The 21,092-nt window shown below is 41.7% G+C and overlaps 1 protein-coding gene across 5 annotated transcripts in view; it reads left to right on the forward strand.

Annotated features, from left to right (window-relative positions):
- Positions 1-21,092, forward strand: part of ENTPD1 (ectonucleoside triphosphate diphosphohydrolase 1) — a 194,567-nt gene that overhangs the window by 138,418 nt on the left and 35,057 nt on the right. For all 5 annotated transcript variants that reach the window (XM_054522681.2, XM_063727675.1, XM_009245652.4 and 2 more), the window contains 4 exons: positions 14,540-14,657; positions 17,190-17,340; positions 19,317-19,476; positions 20,198-20,437. In XM_054522681.2, coding sequence (XP_054378656.1) covers positions 14,540-14,657; positions 17,190-17,340; positions 19,317-19,476; positions 20,198-20,437 — 669 coding nt within the window. The remainder of the gene's footprint in view (positions 1-14,539; positions 14,658-17,189; positions 17,341-19,316; positions 19,477-20,197; positions 20,438-21,092) is intronic.

Below are 21,092 nucleotides of genomic sequence, written 5' to 3' on the forward strand. Positions count from 1 at the left end.
CCTTCCTCAGCCTCCCAAGTAGCTGGGACTACAGGTGCCCACCATCACGCCCGGCTAATTTTTTAGTATTTTTAGTAGAGATGGGGTTTCACCATGTTAGCCAGGATGATCTCGATCTCCTGACCTTGTGATCTGCCCGCCTCAGCCTCCCAAAGTGCTGGGATTACAGGCGTGAGCCACTGTGCCCGGCTGATACATGTGTTTTAAGAACACACAATGACATGACTTCATGACCATACCTCATTCAGCAGTTCTTCATTCATTTTTTATAAATTTATGCATCGACATTTATTTATTGCACTCCAGCCTGGCTGACAGAATAAGACTCTGTCTCAAAAAAAGTAAAATAAAAAATATTCATTGTCTGTGTTAGGCACTGGGCTACACAATAGGGAAGCCAGTATATAGATATGACTGAGCTTACCATCTGGGGAAGCAAACATATTTAATAACACAAATTATTAATTGTAATTGTGATAAATTGCCACCAAATGAAAGTTTTGGGGCCAGGCAAGTCTTCCCTGAAAAAGTGATACTAAAATAATATCTGAAGAATGATTGGAAGTTAGCTGGGAAAGACGTAGATAAGGGGTAGTCCAGGCAGGGCCGAGCACGGTGGCTCATGCCTGTAATCCCAGCACTTTGGGAGCCCGAGGTGGGCAGATTGCCTGAGCTCAGGAGTTTGAGACCACCCTGGGCAACATGGTAAAACCCCATCTCTACTAAAATACAAAAAATTAGCTTGGTATGGTGGCACACACTTGTAATCCCAGCTACTCGGGAGGCTGAGGCACGAGAATCACTTGGGCCCCAGAGGCGGAGGTTACAGTGAGCGAAGATCTGCCACTGCACTCTAGCTTGGGCTACAGAGTGAGACTCCATCTCAAAAAAAAAAAAAAAAAAAAGTATTCCAGGCAGAAGGAAAGCAAGTGTAAGAGTCCTGAAACAAGGAGTTGGATATCTCCTAGGAACTAGTTGGAGAGCAGGAGTGGGCCATGTGTTATATAAAGATGGGGAGGTAGGTGGTGCAGGCCCTGCAAGACAGGTTGAGGATTTCAGTTTTAATCCTAAGAGTAGTGGGAAGCTAGTGGTATGATTAGATTTGTTTTTGCAAAGATCACTCTGATTTCAATGAATTAGAAGAGGATGAGATGTAGGAGGATACCAGGAAGAGGCTACAAGAAAAATTTGGAAGGAGGGGGAGCCTTTGGGTTCAATTTTTGAAGAATTGTTTTGAGTGTTGGAAAGCCAATGGGAAATGTCAAGAAAGCAGTTGGATAATCAGATTTGGACCTTTCTTTTCTAAGCAGATGTCTACTGCTGTGCTCAATAAAAATATAAAACAAGCCAAATTTTAAATTTTCAAAGAGCTACAATTTTAGAAAGTAGAAGAAAAGAGGTGAAATTAATTTTAATAATATATTTTATGTAGCCCAATGCATCCAAAATATTATTTCAACAGTTCATCAAAATAAATAATTGTTGGCTGTTCGCGGTGGCTCACATTTGTAATCCCAGCCCTTTGGGAGGCTGAGGCGGGTGGATCACGAGGTCAGCAGTTCAAGACCAGCCTGGCCAACATAGTGAAATCCCGTCTCTACTAAAAATACAAAAAAAATTAGCCAGGCGTGATGGTGGGCACCTGTAGTCCCAGCTACTTGGGAGGCTGAGGCAGGAGAATCGCTTGAACCTGGGAGGCGAAGGTTGCAGTGAGCCAAGGTCATGCCATTACTCTCTAGCCTGGGTAACACAGCAAGACTCTGTCTCAAAAAAAAAAAAAACAGTTGGTTTTTGTTTTGTTTTGTTTGTTTGTTTTTTGAGACGGAGTTTCGCTCTGTAGCACAGGCTGGAGTGCAATGGTGCGATCTCGGCTCACTACAACCTCTGCTTCTCAGGTTCAAGCAATTCTCCTGCCTCAGCCTCCTGAGTAGCTGGGACTACAGGCATGTGCCACCACGCCCAGCTAATTTTTGTATTTAGTAGAGATGGGGTTTCACCATGTTGGCCAGGATGGTCTCCATCTCTTGACCTCATGATCCGCCCACCTTGGCCTCCCAAAGTGTTGGGATTACAGGTGTGAGCCACCACCATGCCCGGCCAAAAAAAAATTGTTAATGAGATATGTTACATTCTTTTTTCATACTATCTTAAAATTTTAACTTATGGCATATCTCAATTCCAACTAGTCACATTTCAAGTGCTCAATTGCCAGCTATTTTTTACCCTGGTTAAATAGCACAGGCCTAGATTAAAGCTATGTCTCTGATGGCATTGATTGACTGAAGCCTTAGAAATGGACGAGGTCATCTAGGATGGGGTTATAAAATGAGAAGAGAGTCAAGGTCCAAGTCCTGAGAAGCTCTATCATTTAAAGCAGGGGTCCCCAACCCCCAGGCCATGGACCAGTACAGCAGGAGGTGAGCAGCATGCGAGCGAGCAAAGCTTCTTCTGTATTTACAGTTGCTCCCCACCGCCCACATTACTGTCTGAGCTCCATCTCCTGTCAGTTCAGTGGCAGCATTAGATTCTTATAGGACCGCGAACACTATTGCGAACTGCACATACGTAGGATCGGGATTGTGTGCTCCTTGTGAGAATCTAATGCTGGATGATCTGTCACTGTCTCCCGTTACCCTGATATGGGACTGTCTAGTTGCAGGAAAACAAGCTCAGGGCTCCTATTGATTCTACATTATGGTGAGTTGTATAATTATTTCATTATATATTACAATATAATAAAAATAGAAATAAAGTGCACAATAAGTGTAATGCACTTAAATCATCCCGAAACCATTGCCCCCTCCTCTCCACCTCTGGGTCTGTGGAAAAATTGTCCTCCAAGAAACTGGTCCCTGGTGTCAAAAAGGTTGGGGACCACTGATTTAAAGGGTGAATAGGTAAAGAATTCCTCCTAAAGCATAATGATAACATTATTTAGTGCTTTACAGTTATAAATCATTTCCACATGCATTTCCATTTTTTCTTCCCATGAATACTGTGAAGAATGGAACGTTATCCCCATTTTTTTTTTTTTTTTTTTGAGACGGAGTTTTGCTCTTGTTGCCCAGGCTGGAGTGCAGTGGCACGATCTTGGCTCATCGCAATCTCTGCCTCCTGGGTTCAAGCGATTCTCCTGCCTCAGCCTCCTGAATAGCTAGGATTATAGGCACACGCCACCACACCCAGCTAATTTTTGTATTTTTAGTAGAGACAGGGTTTCTCCATGTTGGTCAGGCTGGTCTTGAACTCCCAACCTCAGTTGATCTGCCCGCCTCGGCCTCCCAAAGTGCTAGGATTACAGGCATGAGCCATTGCGCCTGGCCATCCCCATTTTATAGATAACAAAATCAAAGCCTTAGATGTTCTCTCACCCAAGGCAGAGGGGGAGCTAAAACTAGAATCCAGTTTTCTGATCCAAAGACTAATGTTCTTTTCATTTGTCTTAGTGAGTTTTTCCAAACAGCACATCCTATTAACAGAAATTGCATGCAGGATGTTTATTTTGGGAAGTGATTCCAAGGAAACAAGGAAGGAGGGAAAGAGAGAGTTAGGAGCAAATTACCACATTGGGCAACTGAGGCTTGATCCTCCCAGGGACCCTCTGAAGAGCTGTGGAGAGTGAACTTTAGAAGTGTCTGCCCTGGGGATTTATCCCCTGGTTCTCATCACCTGTTGGTCAAGAGTTGCTCCCATCTGGTGTTAAGTCCCTGTCACTTCCAGGTTTGCACGTGTGTCAGAGGGGCCATGTGGGTACCACAGGTGACAACCTAGGCAGCAGGAGAGAAGCTCCTGGGCAGAAATAGAGAGATAAGGAGATACTGCTGGGGCTGGAGTAAAAAGTTGACCAAGATGTAAAATGGCCACAAGAGGTATCTGAAGTATCATTGCACCTCCTGATTTTTGTGGAGGTGAGGGTTCTTTGTACAAATAATTTCAATATAATAGAGATATATTCATGCAGAGACAGTGCTATGGAAGCCCAGAGAAAGAAGCCGCTAATTGTGCCTGTTTACATGGAGGCTTCACAGAGAAGGTAGCCTTGGAGCTGAGTCTTAAGTGCTATGGCTTGAATGATGCCTCCAAAACTCATGTTGAAACTTAATCCCCAGTATAATAGTATTAAGAGGCAGGGCCTTTAAGAGGTGGTGGTCATGAGGGCTCTGACCTCATGAATGGATTAATCCATTCATGGATAAATGGATTAATCCATTCATGGATAAATGGATTAATCCATTCATGGATAAATGGATTGAGTTATCACAGGGTGGGTTAGTTATCATTAAAGTAGGTCTGTATTAAAAGCTAGTTTGGCTCTCGGTATGCCCCCTTTGCCATGTGATGCCCTGTGCCACCTCAGGACTCTGCAGAGAGTCCCCACCAGCAAGAAGGCCCTCATGAGATGTTGCCTCTTGACCTTGGACTTCATAGCTTCTAGAACTGTAAGAAATATATTTATTTTTTTAAATAAATTACCCAGTATCAAGTATTCAGTGATAGCAACAGAAAATGGACTAAGACAAATGGTAAGGAGTTTTCTAGAAAGTGGGATAGGACATGTTCCAGACAAAGATTATATCATGTGTTGAAGAGTGACAGCTTGAACTCATATGCAATCCCTGGGGAATCAGCAGCTCAGTATGGTTAGATTCTTGAATATGGGGGCAGGAAGGAGTGGTGGAAGAGGAGGTCCAAGTCTGAGCTTAGTATTTCTGGCTTAAAAGTGGGCATCTCATCCATTAAACTGCAGTGGTGTTCAAGCTTGGACCCATATTAGAAGCACCTGAGGAGCTTTTCAAAAATGTGGCTGGGCCCCATCTCAGGTCAATTAAATCATTTTTGGAGGTTAAAGTTAAATAAAAATGGTTCAAAATATTGTAGATCACCGGACGCGGTGGCTCACTCCTATAATCCCAGCACTTTGGGAGGCTGAGGCCGGCAGATCACTTGAGGTCAGGAGTTCGAGACCAGCCTGGCCAACACGGTGAACTGTCTCTACTAAAAATACAAAAATTAGCTGGGCATGTTGTCAGGTGCCTGTAATCCCAGCTACTCGGGAGGCTGAGGAAGGAGAATTGCTTGAACCCGGGAGGCAGAGGTTGCAGTGAGCCGAGATCATGCCACTGCACTCCAGCCTGGGCAACAGAGCAAGACTCTATCTCAAAAAAAAAAAAAAAAAAAAAAAAAAGCCCAGGGACTGATACATTCTAAAATCTTCCATGTGATTCTAATGAGTAGTTTTGATTGAAGACCACTGCTTTAAAGGGTTTCATACAAGAAAGTGATGCCCAGATTTGTGTTCCCAAGATTCCTTTTGGCTGGAGAGCAGATTAGAGGAGGAGAGACCAGTTAGCATGCTCCTGCCATGGTCTAGGCAAGGCAGGCGAGGCCAGAATTAAGGCATTGTCTGTGGGGTAAGGGGAGGGGATAATGTGAAAGACACTTGGGTTGACCAGATCTTCGTGACAAAATTCCTTTGAGGACCTTTTAAGATTAAGATGGAACAGGTACCTTGGGACGGTTAATGCTGAGAGAAAACTCCGAATGCTTCTGTTTAAAGAGGGTGGTGGCCACAAACCTCTCTTGGTGCAACTTCATACATGGAAAGACTTTCAGCTGTCCTGTACTCACTTCCTCTGATTTGTCATCCCTGTCCTCTTGCAGGGATCATTATTCTGCCTGCCTAGAGTACAACACAACATGGGCCATGGACTCACACTGCCTTGGGTTTGAATCTTCGCTGTGCTCTTAGGGTCACAGGAGTTAACCTCTCTAAGCCTTAGTTTCTCCACTTGTATGATGGAACTGATGATTCTTCTCTTCTAAGATTACTGTGAGAATTCAGTGGGATAAAGTACATGCAAATATGAGTCCAGAGCAGAAGGCCTGGCCCACTGCAGACACTCAGTGATTGATAACTCATGTCTTATCATTTTTGCAGCTTACTTGCCTTAGTAACAAATTGACAGTTATCTTTATTTTATTCCCACTGTTCCCCATCTGACTTGCCCTTGTCTAGCCCATTTCAGGTCAGCCCACCCACGCTGATGATCCAGTCTTGTCATCTTCCTGCCTGACCTAGTTTGGGTTCAGCCCTGCTGGGGAGATAGTGGCCTCATGCCTGGGCCACATGTGGCATAACACAGCAAGAACTCTTTATTGTTCTGAAATGTTTACTTGCCCAGCTACCTGAAAGGTTATAAGCACATTGAGGACAGGGAATGGATTTCATTTGTCTTTGTTTGCATTTTATTTATTCATTGACTCCATTCATTGATTTAACAAATAGCCATTGAACATCAACTCTGTTGTAGGCCCTGGCATATATTAGTGAGCAAGATGGGCAAATTTATTATACCCTTGTTGAACTTATAGTATAATGAGGGAGATAACTGTTAATCAAATAATCATAAAATAAATGTTAAATTACAGCCAGCACAACATCTGATTTAGATAGTTGCTCCAGAGAAGTTTGCTGACTCTGAATAGAGTAAGCACCTTGAAGAGATAAAACTGCTCCCTCCTTGTATGTGAAGAACCCAGGACCAGCCTGGTAGCCAGGCAGTGTCAGTGAGGGAAGCAGACCTCTGCCTCAGAGTTCTCTAGAGATCCTAGTTCCCCACTCTTACCCTCAGAGCCTTCTCAGTTTAAACCTCCAGAGTGCAGGGCCTCAGAAGCTACATGTGTTAGCAGGCATCCTGGGGTGTCCTCATGCCACTGAAGTCTATGAACCACTGCCTGTGAGACACAATGAGAACTTAAAAAAAATAGCCCAACTTAAAAAAAAAATAGCCTTAATGAACTGAAGAGTCATTAGCTGTACCCAAGACTCCCCCCGGGAAAGTACCTTTGTTCTGGTGGACCTAGGTGGGGAGGTAGCTTTGACGTCTGCTTGGTTCCCCACTTCCTTGTCTATTCATAACTGAACAGTGGCAGTTAGTGGTTGTCAGATATTCCTTTTAGCACAAACGTTCCACATTTTGGCACACACTGAGTCTCTGTCACACAAGCACCAGACTGACCCAATGCTAAACAACTAGCCTTCATTAAACGCTGCCTCTTCTGTGAATGCAGGCTCAGGGACCAGACGACTTTGATTTTAATCCCAGATATGCTACTTTCTAGCCGAGACTTTGGGCAAAAAATTCTCTCTATGCCTCCCCTTATATGTAAAATCAAGATAGTAATAGTACCTACTTAGCATATGATTGTGAGAATTAAATGGTATAATACAAGTGACTTAATTGTCAGAGTGACGAGCACATCAGAGGTCCTCAATGGAGACTACCTGCTTTAATGAAGATATGTCCTATGGAAGGCCCTTAGCTATTAGTGTATTATGGTCACTGAACCAGTACTCTGCAGGATTTCCAGCTTCTGTTAAAGGGTAATGACCTTTCCTCATGCATCTGCTTTTTCAAAATGAACAAAAGTGCTGTCCTTAGATAAGCATTTGTGATTTTATCTTTTTATGGAGACTTTGGAAAGATTTGCTCTGATTTCCAACCTCAAATACTCTTGGAAAATATCTGTATTATTTTTACTCTATTGGATTTTAATGTGTGTTTTAAAAAACAACATCTGCAGATAGATGGTGTTGCACAACGATGTGAATATCCTTAATACCACAAAACTGCACTTAAAAATGCTTACAATGGTAACTTTTATGTTATGTGTGTTTTACAGCAAGTAAAAAATAAGTCAATAACAGACCTGTGGTTTGTATTAAAGATCTAGTAACTCTAATTAAAGAAAAAGGAAAGGAAGAAAATGGTCTCTAAATGTTTATAGGCTCTGCTAGCATCTCTGTAGCTAATCTGGTTTGTTTATAGAGTACTAAAGTCTTACTCAAAATTATAAGCTTTGTTTATAAACCCAAGCTCACTGAGACAGACTGGTGAGGCTGCTGAAGTTACCATTAAAGCTACAGGAAGTTTTAAGAAAGTTTTTGAAGACAAACTGTGTCTGAAAGGACCATGAAAAGTTAATGATCATACTTGCCTGTGTTACCAGATGTCTTAGTCTGTTTTGTGTGCCTGTAACAGAATGCGACACACTTGGTAATTTATTAATATAAAGAACAGAAATTAATTTTCTCACAGTTCTGGAGGCCAAGAAGCCCAAAACCAAGGTGCTGGCAGGCTTGGTGTCTGGTAAGGGCCTGGTCTCTGCTTCCAAGATGATGCCTTGAACTCTGCATCCTCTGGAGGGAGGAATGCTGTTCCTCACAATGGCAAAAGAGTAGGAGACAGCAAACTCACTCCCCAAACCCCATTTAATTGTGGCATTAATCCATTTAAGAGGGTGGAGCACTTGAATACCTAAATACCTCCCACTAGGGCTCACCTCCTGATGCTGATGCATTGGTGATGAAGTTTTCAACACATGAGTTTTGGAGGGGAAAACAATCAAACCATAGCATCTGTCTTATGGGCTTTTTGGGGAAGGTGTAGGACAACTCCAGTGGTACTACTTTATATTAGACAATGAATATTAACCTCTTCTAGGGCTGGAAGGAATTTAGGAACCATCCAGTTCCAACCCCCTCATTTACCTATTTGATTCAATAATGATCTGTTGAATTCTTTCTCTGTGCCTAATGTATAGTAGGATATACCATCGTGGATGCTGTATATACTGTGGTAAACAAAGTAGACCTGCCCTCTTGTAGCTTACAATCTAATAATAAAGATAGATATTAATCAAATAGCTGCATAAATATGTAATTACACCATGTAGCCAGTACTGTCTTTAGAAGGAAAATACAGGCATTCTGATCAGGAGGGTAGGATCTAAACTCAGGAGGTCAGAGAAGGCTGAGATGTCAAGTGAAGGGCTTTCTGGGTAAAGGCCCTGGAGCAGAAACCATGAGACCTATGGGCAACTGCAAGCAGGGCAGTTCCACCAGAGGTGTTTTCTGAATGAGAAGAGGGTGAAATATTCTACTTCTGTGGAGCCAGGAAGCAGGCTGTCTGATGCTCTAGTTTCTCTTTCTTTCTGCTTCTAAATAGACTTACCCAGAAGCCTGGTACTATGACATTTGTGTAGGTAGAATTGTTTCCATCCTAAGGAGATATCAGCCCCACATCTATATGGCCTCCAGTCTCAGTGAGCTTAGGGTCTGTTGCGCCTACATTTCCAGGTCTTCACCAAGACCCCTGCATTGGTGTTTCCATGAACCAAGCAAGGTCACTTCTACTGTTCCTCTTTCTGGACCACCACTTCTATCCATGCAACCTAGCTCATGAAGATCGGTCATAACTGATCTTCATGAGCTAGGTTGATCATGCATTATGTGCATTATCAAAAGCCAGCTTAGAACAAAATTGTATGCACAGTAAAATTACAACTATATAAAAATAATATACTATTTTTAAAAATTTAAGGCCGGGTGCGGTGGCTCACGCCTGTAATCCCAGCACTTTGGGAGGCCGAGGTGGGCGGATCACGAGGTCAGGAGATCGAGACCATCCTGGCTAACACGGTGAAACCCCGTCTCTACTAAAAACACAAAAAATTAGCCGGGTGTGGTGGTGGGCGCCTGTAGTCCCAGCTACTCGGGAGGCTGAGGCAGGAGAATGGCGTGAACCCAGGAGGTGGAGCTTGCAGTGAGCCCAGATCGCACCACTGCACTCCAGCCTGGGCGACAGAGCGAGACTCCATCTCAAAAAAAAAAAAAAATTAAAAATTAAATTTATTTTTAGACTCATGGGGCACATGTGCAGATTTGTTTCATGGGTATATTGCATGATGCTGAGGTTTGGGCTTCTAATGATCCTGTCACCCAAGTAGTGAACATAGAACCTGATAGGTAATTTTTCAACCTTTGACCTCCTCCCCACCTCCCCTCTTTTGGAATCCCTAGTGTTTATTGTTCCTGTCTTTGTGTTCATGTGTACCCAACGTTTAGCTTCCACTTATAAGAATATGCAGTATTTGGTTTTCTGTTCCTGTGTTAATTCGCTTAGGGTAATGGCCTCCAGCTGCATTCATATTGCTGCGAAGGACATGATTTCATTCTTTTTTATGGCTGCATAGTATTCCGTGGCACATATGTACCACATTTTCTTTATACAATTCATCATTGATGGACACCTGGGTTGATTCTATGTCTTTGCTATTATGAATAGTGCTGTGATAAATATACAAGTGCAGGTGTCTTTTTGGTAGAATAATTTGTTTTCCTTTGGGTATATACCTAGTAATGGGACTGCTGGGTCAAATGGCAATTCTATTTTTAGTTCTTTGAGAAATCTCTAACCTTCTTTTCACAGGGCTGAATAAATTTGCATTCCCACCAACAGTATGTAAGCATTCCCTTGTATGCACAATCTTGCTAGCATCTGTTATTTTCTGACTTCTTAATAGCCATTCTCACTGGTATAAGATGGTATCTCATTGTGGTTTTAACATTCATCTCTCTGATGACCAGTGATGATGAGCATTTTTTCAAAAGTGTATTGGCCACTTGTATGTCTTCTCTTGAGAAGTGTCTATTTATGTCTTTGACCCCCTTTTTAATGGGGTTATTTATTTTTTTCTTGTTGAGTTGTTTGAGTTCCTTATAGATTCTGAATATTAGTCCTTTGTTGGATACACAGTTGGAAAATATTTTCTCCCATTCTGTAGGTTGTGTGTTTACTCTGTCACTGGTTTCTTTTGCTGTGCAGAAGCTCTTTAGTTTAATTAGGTCCCAATTGTCACTTTTTGTTTTCACTGCATTTGCTTTTGAGGACTTAGTCATAAATTCTTTCCTGAGGCCAATGTCTGGAAGTGTATTTCCTAGGTTTTCTTTTATGACTTTTATAGTTTGAGGGTCTTACAGTTATGTGTTTATTCCACCTTGAGTTAATTTTTGTATATGGTGAGAGGTAGGGGTGTAGTTTCATACTTCTGCATATGGTTAGCCGGTTTTCCCACCACCATTTATTAAATAGGGAGTCCTTTTCCCATTGTTTATTTTTGTCAGCTTTGTCAAAGATCAGTTGGTTGTAAATGTATGGCTTTATTTCAGGGTCTCTATTCTGTTCCATTGATCTATGTGTCTATTTCTGTACCAGTACCATGCTGTTTTAGTTATCATAGCTTTGTGGTTTAAAGTTAGGTTGTGTGATGCCTCTGCCTTTATCCTTTTTGCTTAGGATTGCCTTGGCTATTTGGGCTCTTTTTTGGTTCTGTATGAATTTTAGAGTAGATTTTTTTCTAATTCTTTGATTTCTTTGGGCAATACTATGCATTAAAAAAAGACTTGGAAGGAAATAAATAAAAATAAAAGTGATATCTAATTGGTAGAATCTTAAACATCTTTTTTTACTTCATTTTATAAGTGATATTTAAGAAACTTTTAGTACTCTGAAAATAGAAAATAATATTGAAATAATCCCGAGGGAGTGTCAGATCTCTTCCTTACCACATAAATCTTGCTGTTTTCTTTAAAGGATGTACTCATAGGGACTTTTGGAAATATTTAAATATGAGCTACAGAGAGATGTTGGGTTTCTCCACTGCCAGACTTTGAGGCATTCACTAGCTAATGGGCTTGTGAGCCCAGGAGGCAGAGAGAACATGAACATTCTCCAGACTTCTGGGAAGCTTTATTTACTGAAGCCCTTGTAGGCCTCGTACTCTCTGGAACATGCATTGGAAAATGCTGGTGTGGTGGAAAGAGAACAAAACGTTGTGGCTACCTGGGCTCTGATGGATTTTATAACAAAGAAAGGCAAACTCCCCAAATGCTCAAATTGAACTTTCAGTCAAGCTTTATCTGTCTCTCAAGCAGCAAACAATGCTAGTTTTTTATTCTGCAAGCCATTTTAGGAGACAAAATGTTTGGCACAGTTGCACAGGTTAGCATGCTAGTGTACTGTGTACACAAGATGAAATGTCTTCAATTTCTGTGTTAAAATATGCTTTACCCCCTTCTCAAACACTTGTCAAATGAAACGTAGTAAAAGCTTTTGTTTCTCAACTACCTCAATGTGTAAGTAAGGCCTTAGAGAAAACAAGCTGACAGAAGCAAGCCTGGTTCTTTGGCTGTATGGGAAGAATGATTTTCATATCAACAATGTTAGAATAAAATGTCCTGATCCCAGATAAAGACTGCTTGCTGCTTCTACCTCGCCAGTTTTTGTCATATGCTGCTGTGGTTGGAACATTTTCTGGCAGGAAGAAATCAGGGGCCCTGTTAGGCAACAACAGAATTTTCTGCCATGTAATTCCTGAGCCTCTTTCTCCACTCTGGGAGGTTTCTCAAGGGTCCAGTGGCCCCAGACCTTAGTCAGTGTTCCTCTCTGCCCACAATGGCCATAGCCTAAGCCATTTCTTGGATTCCTTTCACTGCAAGCCTAGCTGCAGAGGAGTCTGTCCAGCTTGCTTCCTTGCTGTGCCCAAAGCCAGCATACAGGCCCTTTTCTTTCTAAAGGCATAATGCTAATTACTGGAGGGAATCCCCACTGTGTGTAACTAGGAAGAGAACACTGTGGAGGTTATGGCAGGTCAAGGGTCCTCACAAGGTCTGCACGGTGATACTCCCTGGTCTAGTGAAATGGAGTAGAGTTTGACACTCAAAAGGCTCTACTTTTAGCTTTTCCTAGTGGTCCAGGGAGGTCTTTTAAATCCTATTTCTTGTCTTCTTTTCTCCCTGGAGTCCCTTAGATTCATAGCAGATGATATATATACCCATTGCCACCTACATTTTCAGGTCTTCACTGGGGCCCCTACATTGGTGTCTCCATGAACCAAACAAGGTCATTTCTACTGTTCCTCTTTCCAGACCACTGCTTCTGTTCATGCAACCTAGCTTATATATGTAGGGAGATTCACACACACACACACACCACACACACACACACCCACACACACAGCTAAATTAAGCATTTTTAAAATGGCAGACCATACTTTGAGGTCTGCAGCTTAAATAAGCAGCCACGTGACAAGTGTCTCCTGCTTCTCTTCCTTTTGCTTCCCCATTTACTTCCCTCTATGTTTCTTCTCTAAGGAAGATTTAAAAGCACATGTGCCATCATGCTCTTCTCCCAAGTTCATGTCAGATGTCATTAATCAATCATGGCATTTTTTAATCCTGAGTAAGCCCAGAGATATAACCAAACATGACTATCAGTTGATCAAAATGGGCATTGAGCAGTTTACTTCTGGGTAAATACCCCCAAAGAAATGAGAGCTTATTTCAACAAAATGAAATGCATATGAATGTTTCTGGCAGCTATATTTCCAATAGCCCCAAACTGGAAATAACCCGAATGTCCATCAACAGTTGAACAGATAAAAATATAGTATATCCATATAATGAAATACTCTGCAGTGATGGAAAAAGATGAACTACTGATATACACAGTTTGAGTTCATCTTATATAGTGTAAAGTGAAAGAAGTTAGACCTAAAGGAGGCATACTATGTGAGTTCATGCATTGCAGTTCAAAAACAGGCAGAACTCATACATGGTGGTAGAAGTTAAGACAGTGGTAACTGACTGAGAGGGGCACTGGGAAGCCTTATGAGGGCTAGAATGTGTTCTCTATCTTGATCTGGGTGGTGGTTATATGGATGTGCACATATGCAAAAATTTATTGAGGTGTATGCCTAGTATTTGCACACTTTACTGTAGCTACCCCTCATTTAATGTCCTTAAAAGGGGGCACCAATTTGAAAATTATTGCCCAGCACTTGCTTCTATGTTTCTGTGTATAGTTTCTGTTTCTAGTTCTTTCTCCTGCTGTCATCTATCCTTCTTCTCCCCTGCCGACTTTCTTTCCTCCTTTTTTTCTTCTTTTCATCTCCCCCTACTCATAAAGCCAAAAACATGAAGTTTAAGTACATATATTGTAAAATATATTAAATACAATTTTACAGTTATATTCATAATTTAAAAGTGAGTGTATTTAGTGTTTTTTACACTTCTCCTTAAAACAAACTCTGCATTTATTGAACTAAAATTAGATGAAGATATTTATTATGTCTTACTGGCACTCAATGGAGTAACTCAGTGGTTCCCAAACTTATCTGCACATTAGAATCATGTGGGACCTTATAAAAATTCCAAAGCCCAGGACACAATACCACATCAATTAGATCACAATACCTGGGTCTAGGACACAAGCATCAGTAGCCGTTGAAGCTTTCCAGGTGAGTCCCGTATGATTCCAATGTGTAGACAAGTTTGGGGACTATAGATTAATGGCTTTCTATTCCTTCCATAGTGTCTCAGCCACTTCAGCATGTGGTTCTGAATCTTGGCTGCACATTAGAATCACCTAAGAAGCTTCTAAACAATACTGCTTCTTGGGCCCTGTTCTGCATAAGGTCTGAATATTTCTAACATGCAACCAGCATGAAGAGCCCCGTTCTAGCAGGGTTGTTGTCCTGGTAGATCTTGTGATCAGAGTGACTCCAGTGCCATCCTCTCAGTGTTCCTCTCAAATACTTTCTCCTCATGTTTTTGAAAATTCCAGTCCTTTCTCTTGCAAGCCTAATATGGAGATGAGTGATGTGATACTGATAAGTTTTTGGTCTGTTTTGCTTTCAGTATGGGATTGTGCTGGATGCAGGTTCTTCTCACACAAGTTTATACATCTATAAGTGGCCAGCAGAAAAGGAGAATGACACAGGGGTGGTGCATCAAGTAGAAGAATGCAGGGTTAAAGGTAAGATGAAGACCAAGTGAAGGGGAGGCCAACAGTGAGGCATGAGAACATGAGAGGTGTATGACCAGTAGAACACAAGAGAAAAAGGAGCCCCACGCATACGAAACCAAGTGAAGGAAGCAGTGCAGCTGCTGTTGTTATGTTATCGTTACAGAAATCATATTGAAATCAGTCCTTAATGATCAAACCCTAAGAATAAACACACATAAATATAATTAATAGTAGCTCCCATCAACAGAACACTTCTGCATGCTATGTACTTAGTACTGAGCATGTGTTACTTCAGTATACCCTCATAATCTCCCTTTGAGGTATGCATTATTATACTAATTTTTTAAAAATGAGGGCACTGAGGTTGAGAGAGGTTATACCACTTGTTTGTTACTCAAGCTAGTAAGTGATGGAGCTGCGGTTCAAACCAAGTTCTGCCCGACTTCAAGTCTACTTCTTAGCCAGTGCTTCTCAAACTTGCATGAGCTTGTTAAAAACACAGATGATGGGTCCCATCCCCTAGAGTTTCTGAGTCAGCAGGTCTGGAATGAAGCCTGAGAATTTGTATTTCTAAGAAGTTCCTAGGTGATGCTAATCTGTCTGGTTCAGAGATTTATTGGTCTCTTAATCTTTGTACCCTGATCTGCAGCTTGGAAGATATTTTTCAAAGCTTTCAGCTTCTGTGTAGGCAGGAAAGACCAAATTATAGGCTCTTAGGGCTGGGAAAAGGAACTTACAGATCGTTTAAATTTTGTTTCACAGAGAAGGAAACAAAAACCTGGAGGATTAGTGCCTTGAAAGTAGCAACAGAATAGAGACAAGAATCTAGGTCTCCTAATTACACTCTAGGCTTCCTGCTACTCTGAGCTGCTGCATTATATATCAATAATTTTTTTCTTTTAAGGTCATAATATAAGTTAGAGTGGTTGACATTCAGCTTTCACTCCCTTTACCCAGTACCCTACCATGCACCATTGTACCACAATCTCTCTGACTTTTATCTCTCTTAGCCTTTTGAGCTGGGAACCCACTGTTTATTTTTAGTCAGACTGACAGCCTAGATCCTAGAAGATAATTGATTTTTAGTTTGATAGCCTGTGGAATCCACTAATTTTCATAGGTTGTCAAGAAAGTAGTAGAGAGGAGATATTTCCAAGAGAGCAAGTCATTCTACCCAGTAGCCCCATCAATACTGAGACTTTGGCCCCATCTGAGAGAGTACTTCTGGCCTTTCTTAAAGCCCAAATCCCTCATTTTATTGGCTTTTATTTAACCCACTGCCTTCCATTTTTAAAAGCTATTTTAAGGGCCGGGCACGGTGGCTCACGCCTGTAATCCCAGCACTTTGGGAGGCTGAGGTGGGTGGATCACAAGGTCAGGAGATGGAGACCATCCTGGCTAACACGGTGAAACCCTGTATCTACTAAAAATACAAAAAAATTAGCTGGGCATGGTGGTGCACACCTGTAGTCCCAACTACTAGGGAGGCTGAGGCAGGAGAATCACTTGAACCCGGGATGCGGAGGCTGCAGTGAGCCGAGATCGCGCCACCTGGGCAACAGAGCAAAACTCCGTCTCAAAAAAAAAAAAAAAAATCTAGCAGATGTTCTTCTTCTGAGACTTATCCCATGAGTGTTTGGCCTAACAGTGAAGGATTTTTCCCTCTCAAAAGGGAGAGTTCTCTAGTTAATCAAATATTTAACACCAAATTTTCTGAATCGAAACAATCAGCTGGTAACTTAGAGCTGATTTTCTCATGGGTATTAGGCTGTTTGAAAACCTGTGAATGATCTGGATAACTTATTTGAATAATTATCTTTAAAGCAATTACTCTGCTATGAAGCACTGATAGTGTAGATATTTATCTTAATGTGAGATGAAAGTGTTGTTACAACTTCAAAAAGCTTAAGGAATCTTGGCTCTAATCCTCCATAGCAACAGTCAGTTTTGCTCTAAAACTGGAAAAACAGTTTTGCTAGGGAGGCAGGATATCGGAATGGAAAAGTCACTGAGGAGACGTAGATTCTGTTCCTCTTTCTTGTGACAGGAAGCAACTCCACCTCAGAAACTTTAAGGTGCTGGCCAGGATCAGATAGCTAGTTAGTGGCAGCTTCCATCTTTTCAGTAAAAGCCAATTTGTCTGCTGCTTAATTTTTATTCTAAGTGTCATCTTTAGGTCTTTTAGGAACTAGTGTCATTAATTACAATGTTGTGGAGGAAATATCAAAAAGCAGCTAACAGAGTAGCTATCTATAAGATCCCCATTAAAGGCTGAGAATGTTATGCAATTGAATATGAAATTGCGCCATCCAGTGGCAGAATTATTGAACACTGGACAGACCCAACTTAAAGTTTGGAAATTAAATCCTCTCAAGGCTAGGTCCAGTGAATTACCCTCTAAGTACAATATCCTAATGTATAGTACATCAGGAAATTGTTTTCTTGTATTTTTTTTCAAAACACCATATTTTGATCTACTATTGTCAAGGTATGTATTATAATTTTTTTTAAAAGATTGTTATCTTCTACATCTTTTCCTAGGTCCTGGAATTTCAAAATATGTTCAGAAAGTAAATGAAATAGGCATTTACCTGACTGATTGCATGGAAAGAGCTAGGGAAGTGATTCCAAGGTCCCAGCACCAAGAGACACCCGTTTACCTGGGAGCCACGGCAGGCATGCGGTTGCTCAGGTATAGCAGCATGTAGGGACCAAGAGTATCTGGAGTTAGGCTTGGCAGTGAAAGAGCCTCTGAAGTTATGGGAGAGGGCCACACTCCCTAATACCCCAAGTTCTACACACCCAAGTCCATACCTAAGAAAGGATATTTCAGTAAGTGAATAAAACGTCCAAACTCTTAGTATATATAGGGGTAGGATTTCATGTATGTTAAAAAAAAAAAGCCCCCTTGTGCATCTCCCTATGGAGAATTCAAGGGGGAAGGGGCACAGGGAGAGAAAGACTGGACCCGTATACTCTGGGGTTTGGGGCTACAGATTTAACTATTCAATATCTGGGAGGAAGAGGATAAGAGGAGACTCATAGACATCCCAGGTCATAAATATTCACAACTAGCACATCTTTATATCACTTGATACCTGTGTGAATTATTTGTTCACTTGTTCATTCATTCAGCACGTAGTGCCTGCTCTATCCAGAATATGAAAACTCAACCCTCAAGGAAATGTTTCAATGCAGGGTGATCAGTGTTTTAGTAGAGGAGTACTCAGAGCTGCTATGGGAGCACATTTGGCCCTGCCCAGGGTGAGAGGAGGTCAGGAAGACTTAGAGGAAGGGATGCCTGAACTGAATCATGAAAAATGAGTTGGAGGATTGGGGAACAGCTTTATCAGCAGAGCAGACAGCATGCATTCAGTAACTGATGTTTATTCAGCACCTATTATATGTCAGGCACTCTTGTAAGTACTGAGGATACAACAGTGAATAGGACAAAGTCTCTGACTTCATGGAGCTTGTGGTCTACTGGATGTGCAAAGGTAGGGAAGTGTTGTCAGAGGCATATTCAGAGGACTGTAAGTAGTTCTGCATAGATAGAAGATAGGTGAGTAGTGTAAAATAATAATGATAATAATAGTAGCAGCTCATATTTATTGAGCCCTTCCTATGTTCTTAGCACTGCGCTAAGCACTTAACTGAACCGTCATAACAACTCTATGAAATTAACTATTATTAACAAGATAAGGAAGCTGTGGCTTACAAATATTAAGTAACTCACCCAAGGTCACACACCTGGGAAGTGGTGGAGCCAGGATTCTGAGTGGGATTCTGAAAAGGAAGGGTCTAGGTCACAAAGTGCCCTATGGGCCATGCTAGGAAGTTTGGAGTTTATCTTAGAGATAGTAGGAAGCCATTAAAGAATGCTACACAACTGGTGACACTGGTAGAGAAGATGGATTGGAGGGGAGAAAAGCTGGGGATAAAAGGAAGGCAGTTAGTAGGTGTGGAAGCCATTTAGATGAGAGATGGCAGGGGCCTAATGCCAGCTAGAAGGTAGCATCCTCTCGCTCAGAGACTCCCAGTGTTGCGTAGCCTAGATCTTGGAAGCAATTGCATCCCATCTTCATTAAGACAACCCTGGAAGATTCCTTCTTTAGGTCTCAAGGTTTCAAACAGACCCAAGAACTGAGCTGTAATATGAGGAAGATCTTTCCCACTCTGGCAGCAGAGGAGATTGGATGTCTATTCCAGGTCATTTGCCACCTGGTTTCTACTAGAACCCTAATTAAAAACCTGGAGCAGAGTCTGGCCATGTAACCAGCTAGGAGCCACCCACAGTGGTTAATATAGCACACATCAGCTTCAGGTATGGTCATCAAACCATACCGAGCTATCACCACCACAGTAATTTTAAGAGCCTTTGATAACTTTTTGAGCCAGGCAACTTCAGAACAAAAATGGTATTTTAAGGAAAACCAACCTATGAAAGGATTGGAAGGATGTGGATTTGGAGAGAGATGAACAAAAGATTAATTCCGCCTCATCCAAAAGAAGGGTTCCTTGGACAGCTATGTGCGAAGATTCCCATCTCTCCATTTATTCCAGGGTATTATGGTTCACTTCTTAGTAGCACTGTGTGGATGCTGTAGCTGAAATGGGTAATGTAATTATTAAAACAAAAATGATAACCTCAGCTCTTCCTTTGTACAGGATGGAAAGTGAAGAGTTGGCAGACAGGGTTCTGGATGTGGTGGAGAGGAGCCTCAGCAACTACCCCTTTGACTTCCAGGGTGCCAGGATCATTACTGGCCAAGAGGAAGGTGCCTATGGCTGGATTACTATCAACTATCTGCTGGGCAAATTCAGTCAGGTGAATATCTCACAGCATCCATGGAGGTGGCTCTCTGGAGGCCAATGCCATTGCTATCTCAGGCAGTACTTGGGTCGCTAGCCAGAATGAGTGAATGAATGAATGAAAGATGGATGGATGGATGGGTGGATGAATGAATTTACTCTCACATTTGTAAGGGTCACCAGAGGTATAATTCTCTTACAAGACCTTCTACTATTGGGAGAATAAGGACATGTCTTTACCTTAGGGAGGCATAAAGGAAATTAAAAATTTATCATTAAAAATTAGAATAGCTAACATTTGCCTTCTGCTATGTGTCTCATGCTGTGCTCAGCACTTTTTCATGTTTTCTCTGATTTCATCCTTAGAACAACAGTATGAGGTACTACATCATCCCCATTTTAGAGCCCCATATCGATGCCTAGAGAGGGTAATTATTCTGCCCATGGCTGTACAGCTAACAAGCGACTGAGTGAGAATTTGAACTTGAATGTGTCTGGCCTCAGACCTCTTGTTTTTAAATACTAGTTACACTGCTTCTATGTCCGGCAGTCTGAGCTATGTCTTTTAAGCCCCTCTTTTCTTGCTGATAATCTGTTGTAGATCAGGAGCCTCTAGTGAGCTTTGCCTCACCTTTATGCCCCTGTTTCTTTGCCTTAGGAAATCCCTGACTCCAATAGATGGTATGAAAAGCAGGTGTCCAGAGACTTCTAGCACTGGTAACTGTACTGTCTTTCAGAAAACAAGGTGGTTCAGCATAGTTCCATATGAAACCAATAATCAGGAAACCTTTGGAGCTTTGGACCTTGGGGGAGCCTCTACACAAATCACTTTTGTACCCCAAAACCAGACTATCGAGTCCCCAGATAATGCTCTGCAATTTCGCCTCTATGGCAAGGACTACAATGTCTACACACATAGCTTCTTGTGCTATGGGAAGGATCAGGCACTCTGGCAGAAACTGGCCAAGGACATTCAGGCAAGTATAACTCAATCCAGACCTGCCCTCTTCATATCTGCACCTCCAGCCCCCACATCCTGTTGTTTTCTCCTTCAAATTCAGTAGTTTGTCTGAACTTGGTTATTGTACTTTCCAAACCTTTTTAGGCAGGATATTGAACTACATCTGGTTGACTCCTATAAATTGTTTCAGTCAGACATCCCCTCCCATGTTTGTTTACTGTGTTATCTCCACAGACACAACTGAGATCTTCTCTCAGGAAATAATTTCTCACCCTCGTGGGGTTGATAATGAAAATTATGTGGTAGAATATTGTTTGTTGGAGGGGGAATTGCAATTTATAAGCTCTGTTAGACCACTTTTTAAAGCTCCCTTTCCTACAAACTACAAAAAAAACAGAGTTGTTAGAAATGACCTGGAGAGGAGAAGGAAAAAAAAAACACTTCAGGAAAAACACAAAATATATCAATTGACACTTCAAATCTTGTCATCTCCCCCAGATGCTTTCTGCATTTCAAAGACAAGAAAAGTTAAACACACTTTGGGAGGATGAGGTGGGTGGATCACTTCAGGTCAGGAGTTGGAGACCAGCCTGGCCAACATGGTGAAACCCCATCTCTACTAAAAATACAAAAAAAAGAAAAAAAATATTAGCCAGGCATGGTGGCACATA

The sequence above is a fragment of the Pongo abelii genome, chromosome 8, assembly GCF_028885655.2.
Source record: "Pongo abelii isolate AG06213 chromosome 8, NHGRI_mPonAbe1-v2.0_pri, whole genome shotgun sequence".
In the NCBI taxonomy this organism is placed as follows: Eukaryota; Metazoa; Chordata; class Mammalia; order Primates; family Hominidae; genus Pongo; species Pongo abelii.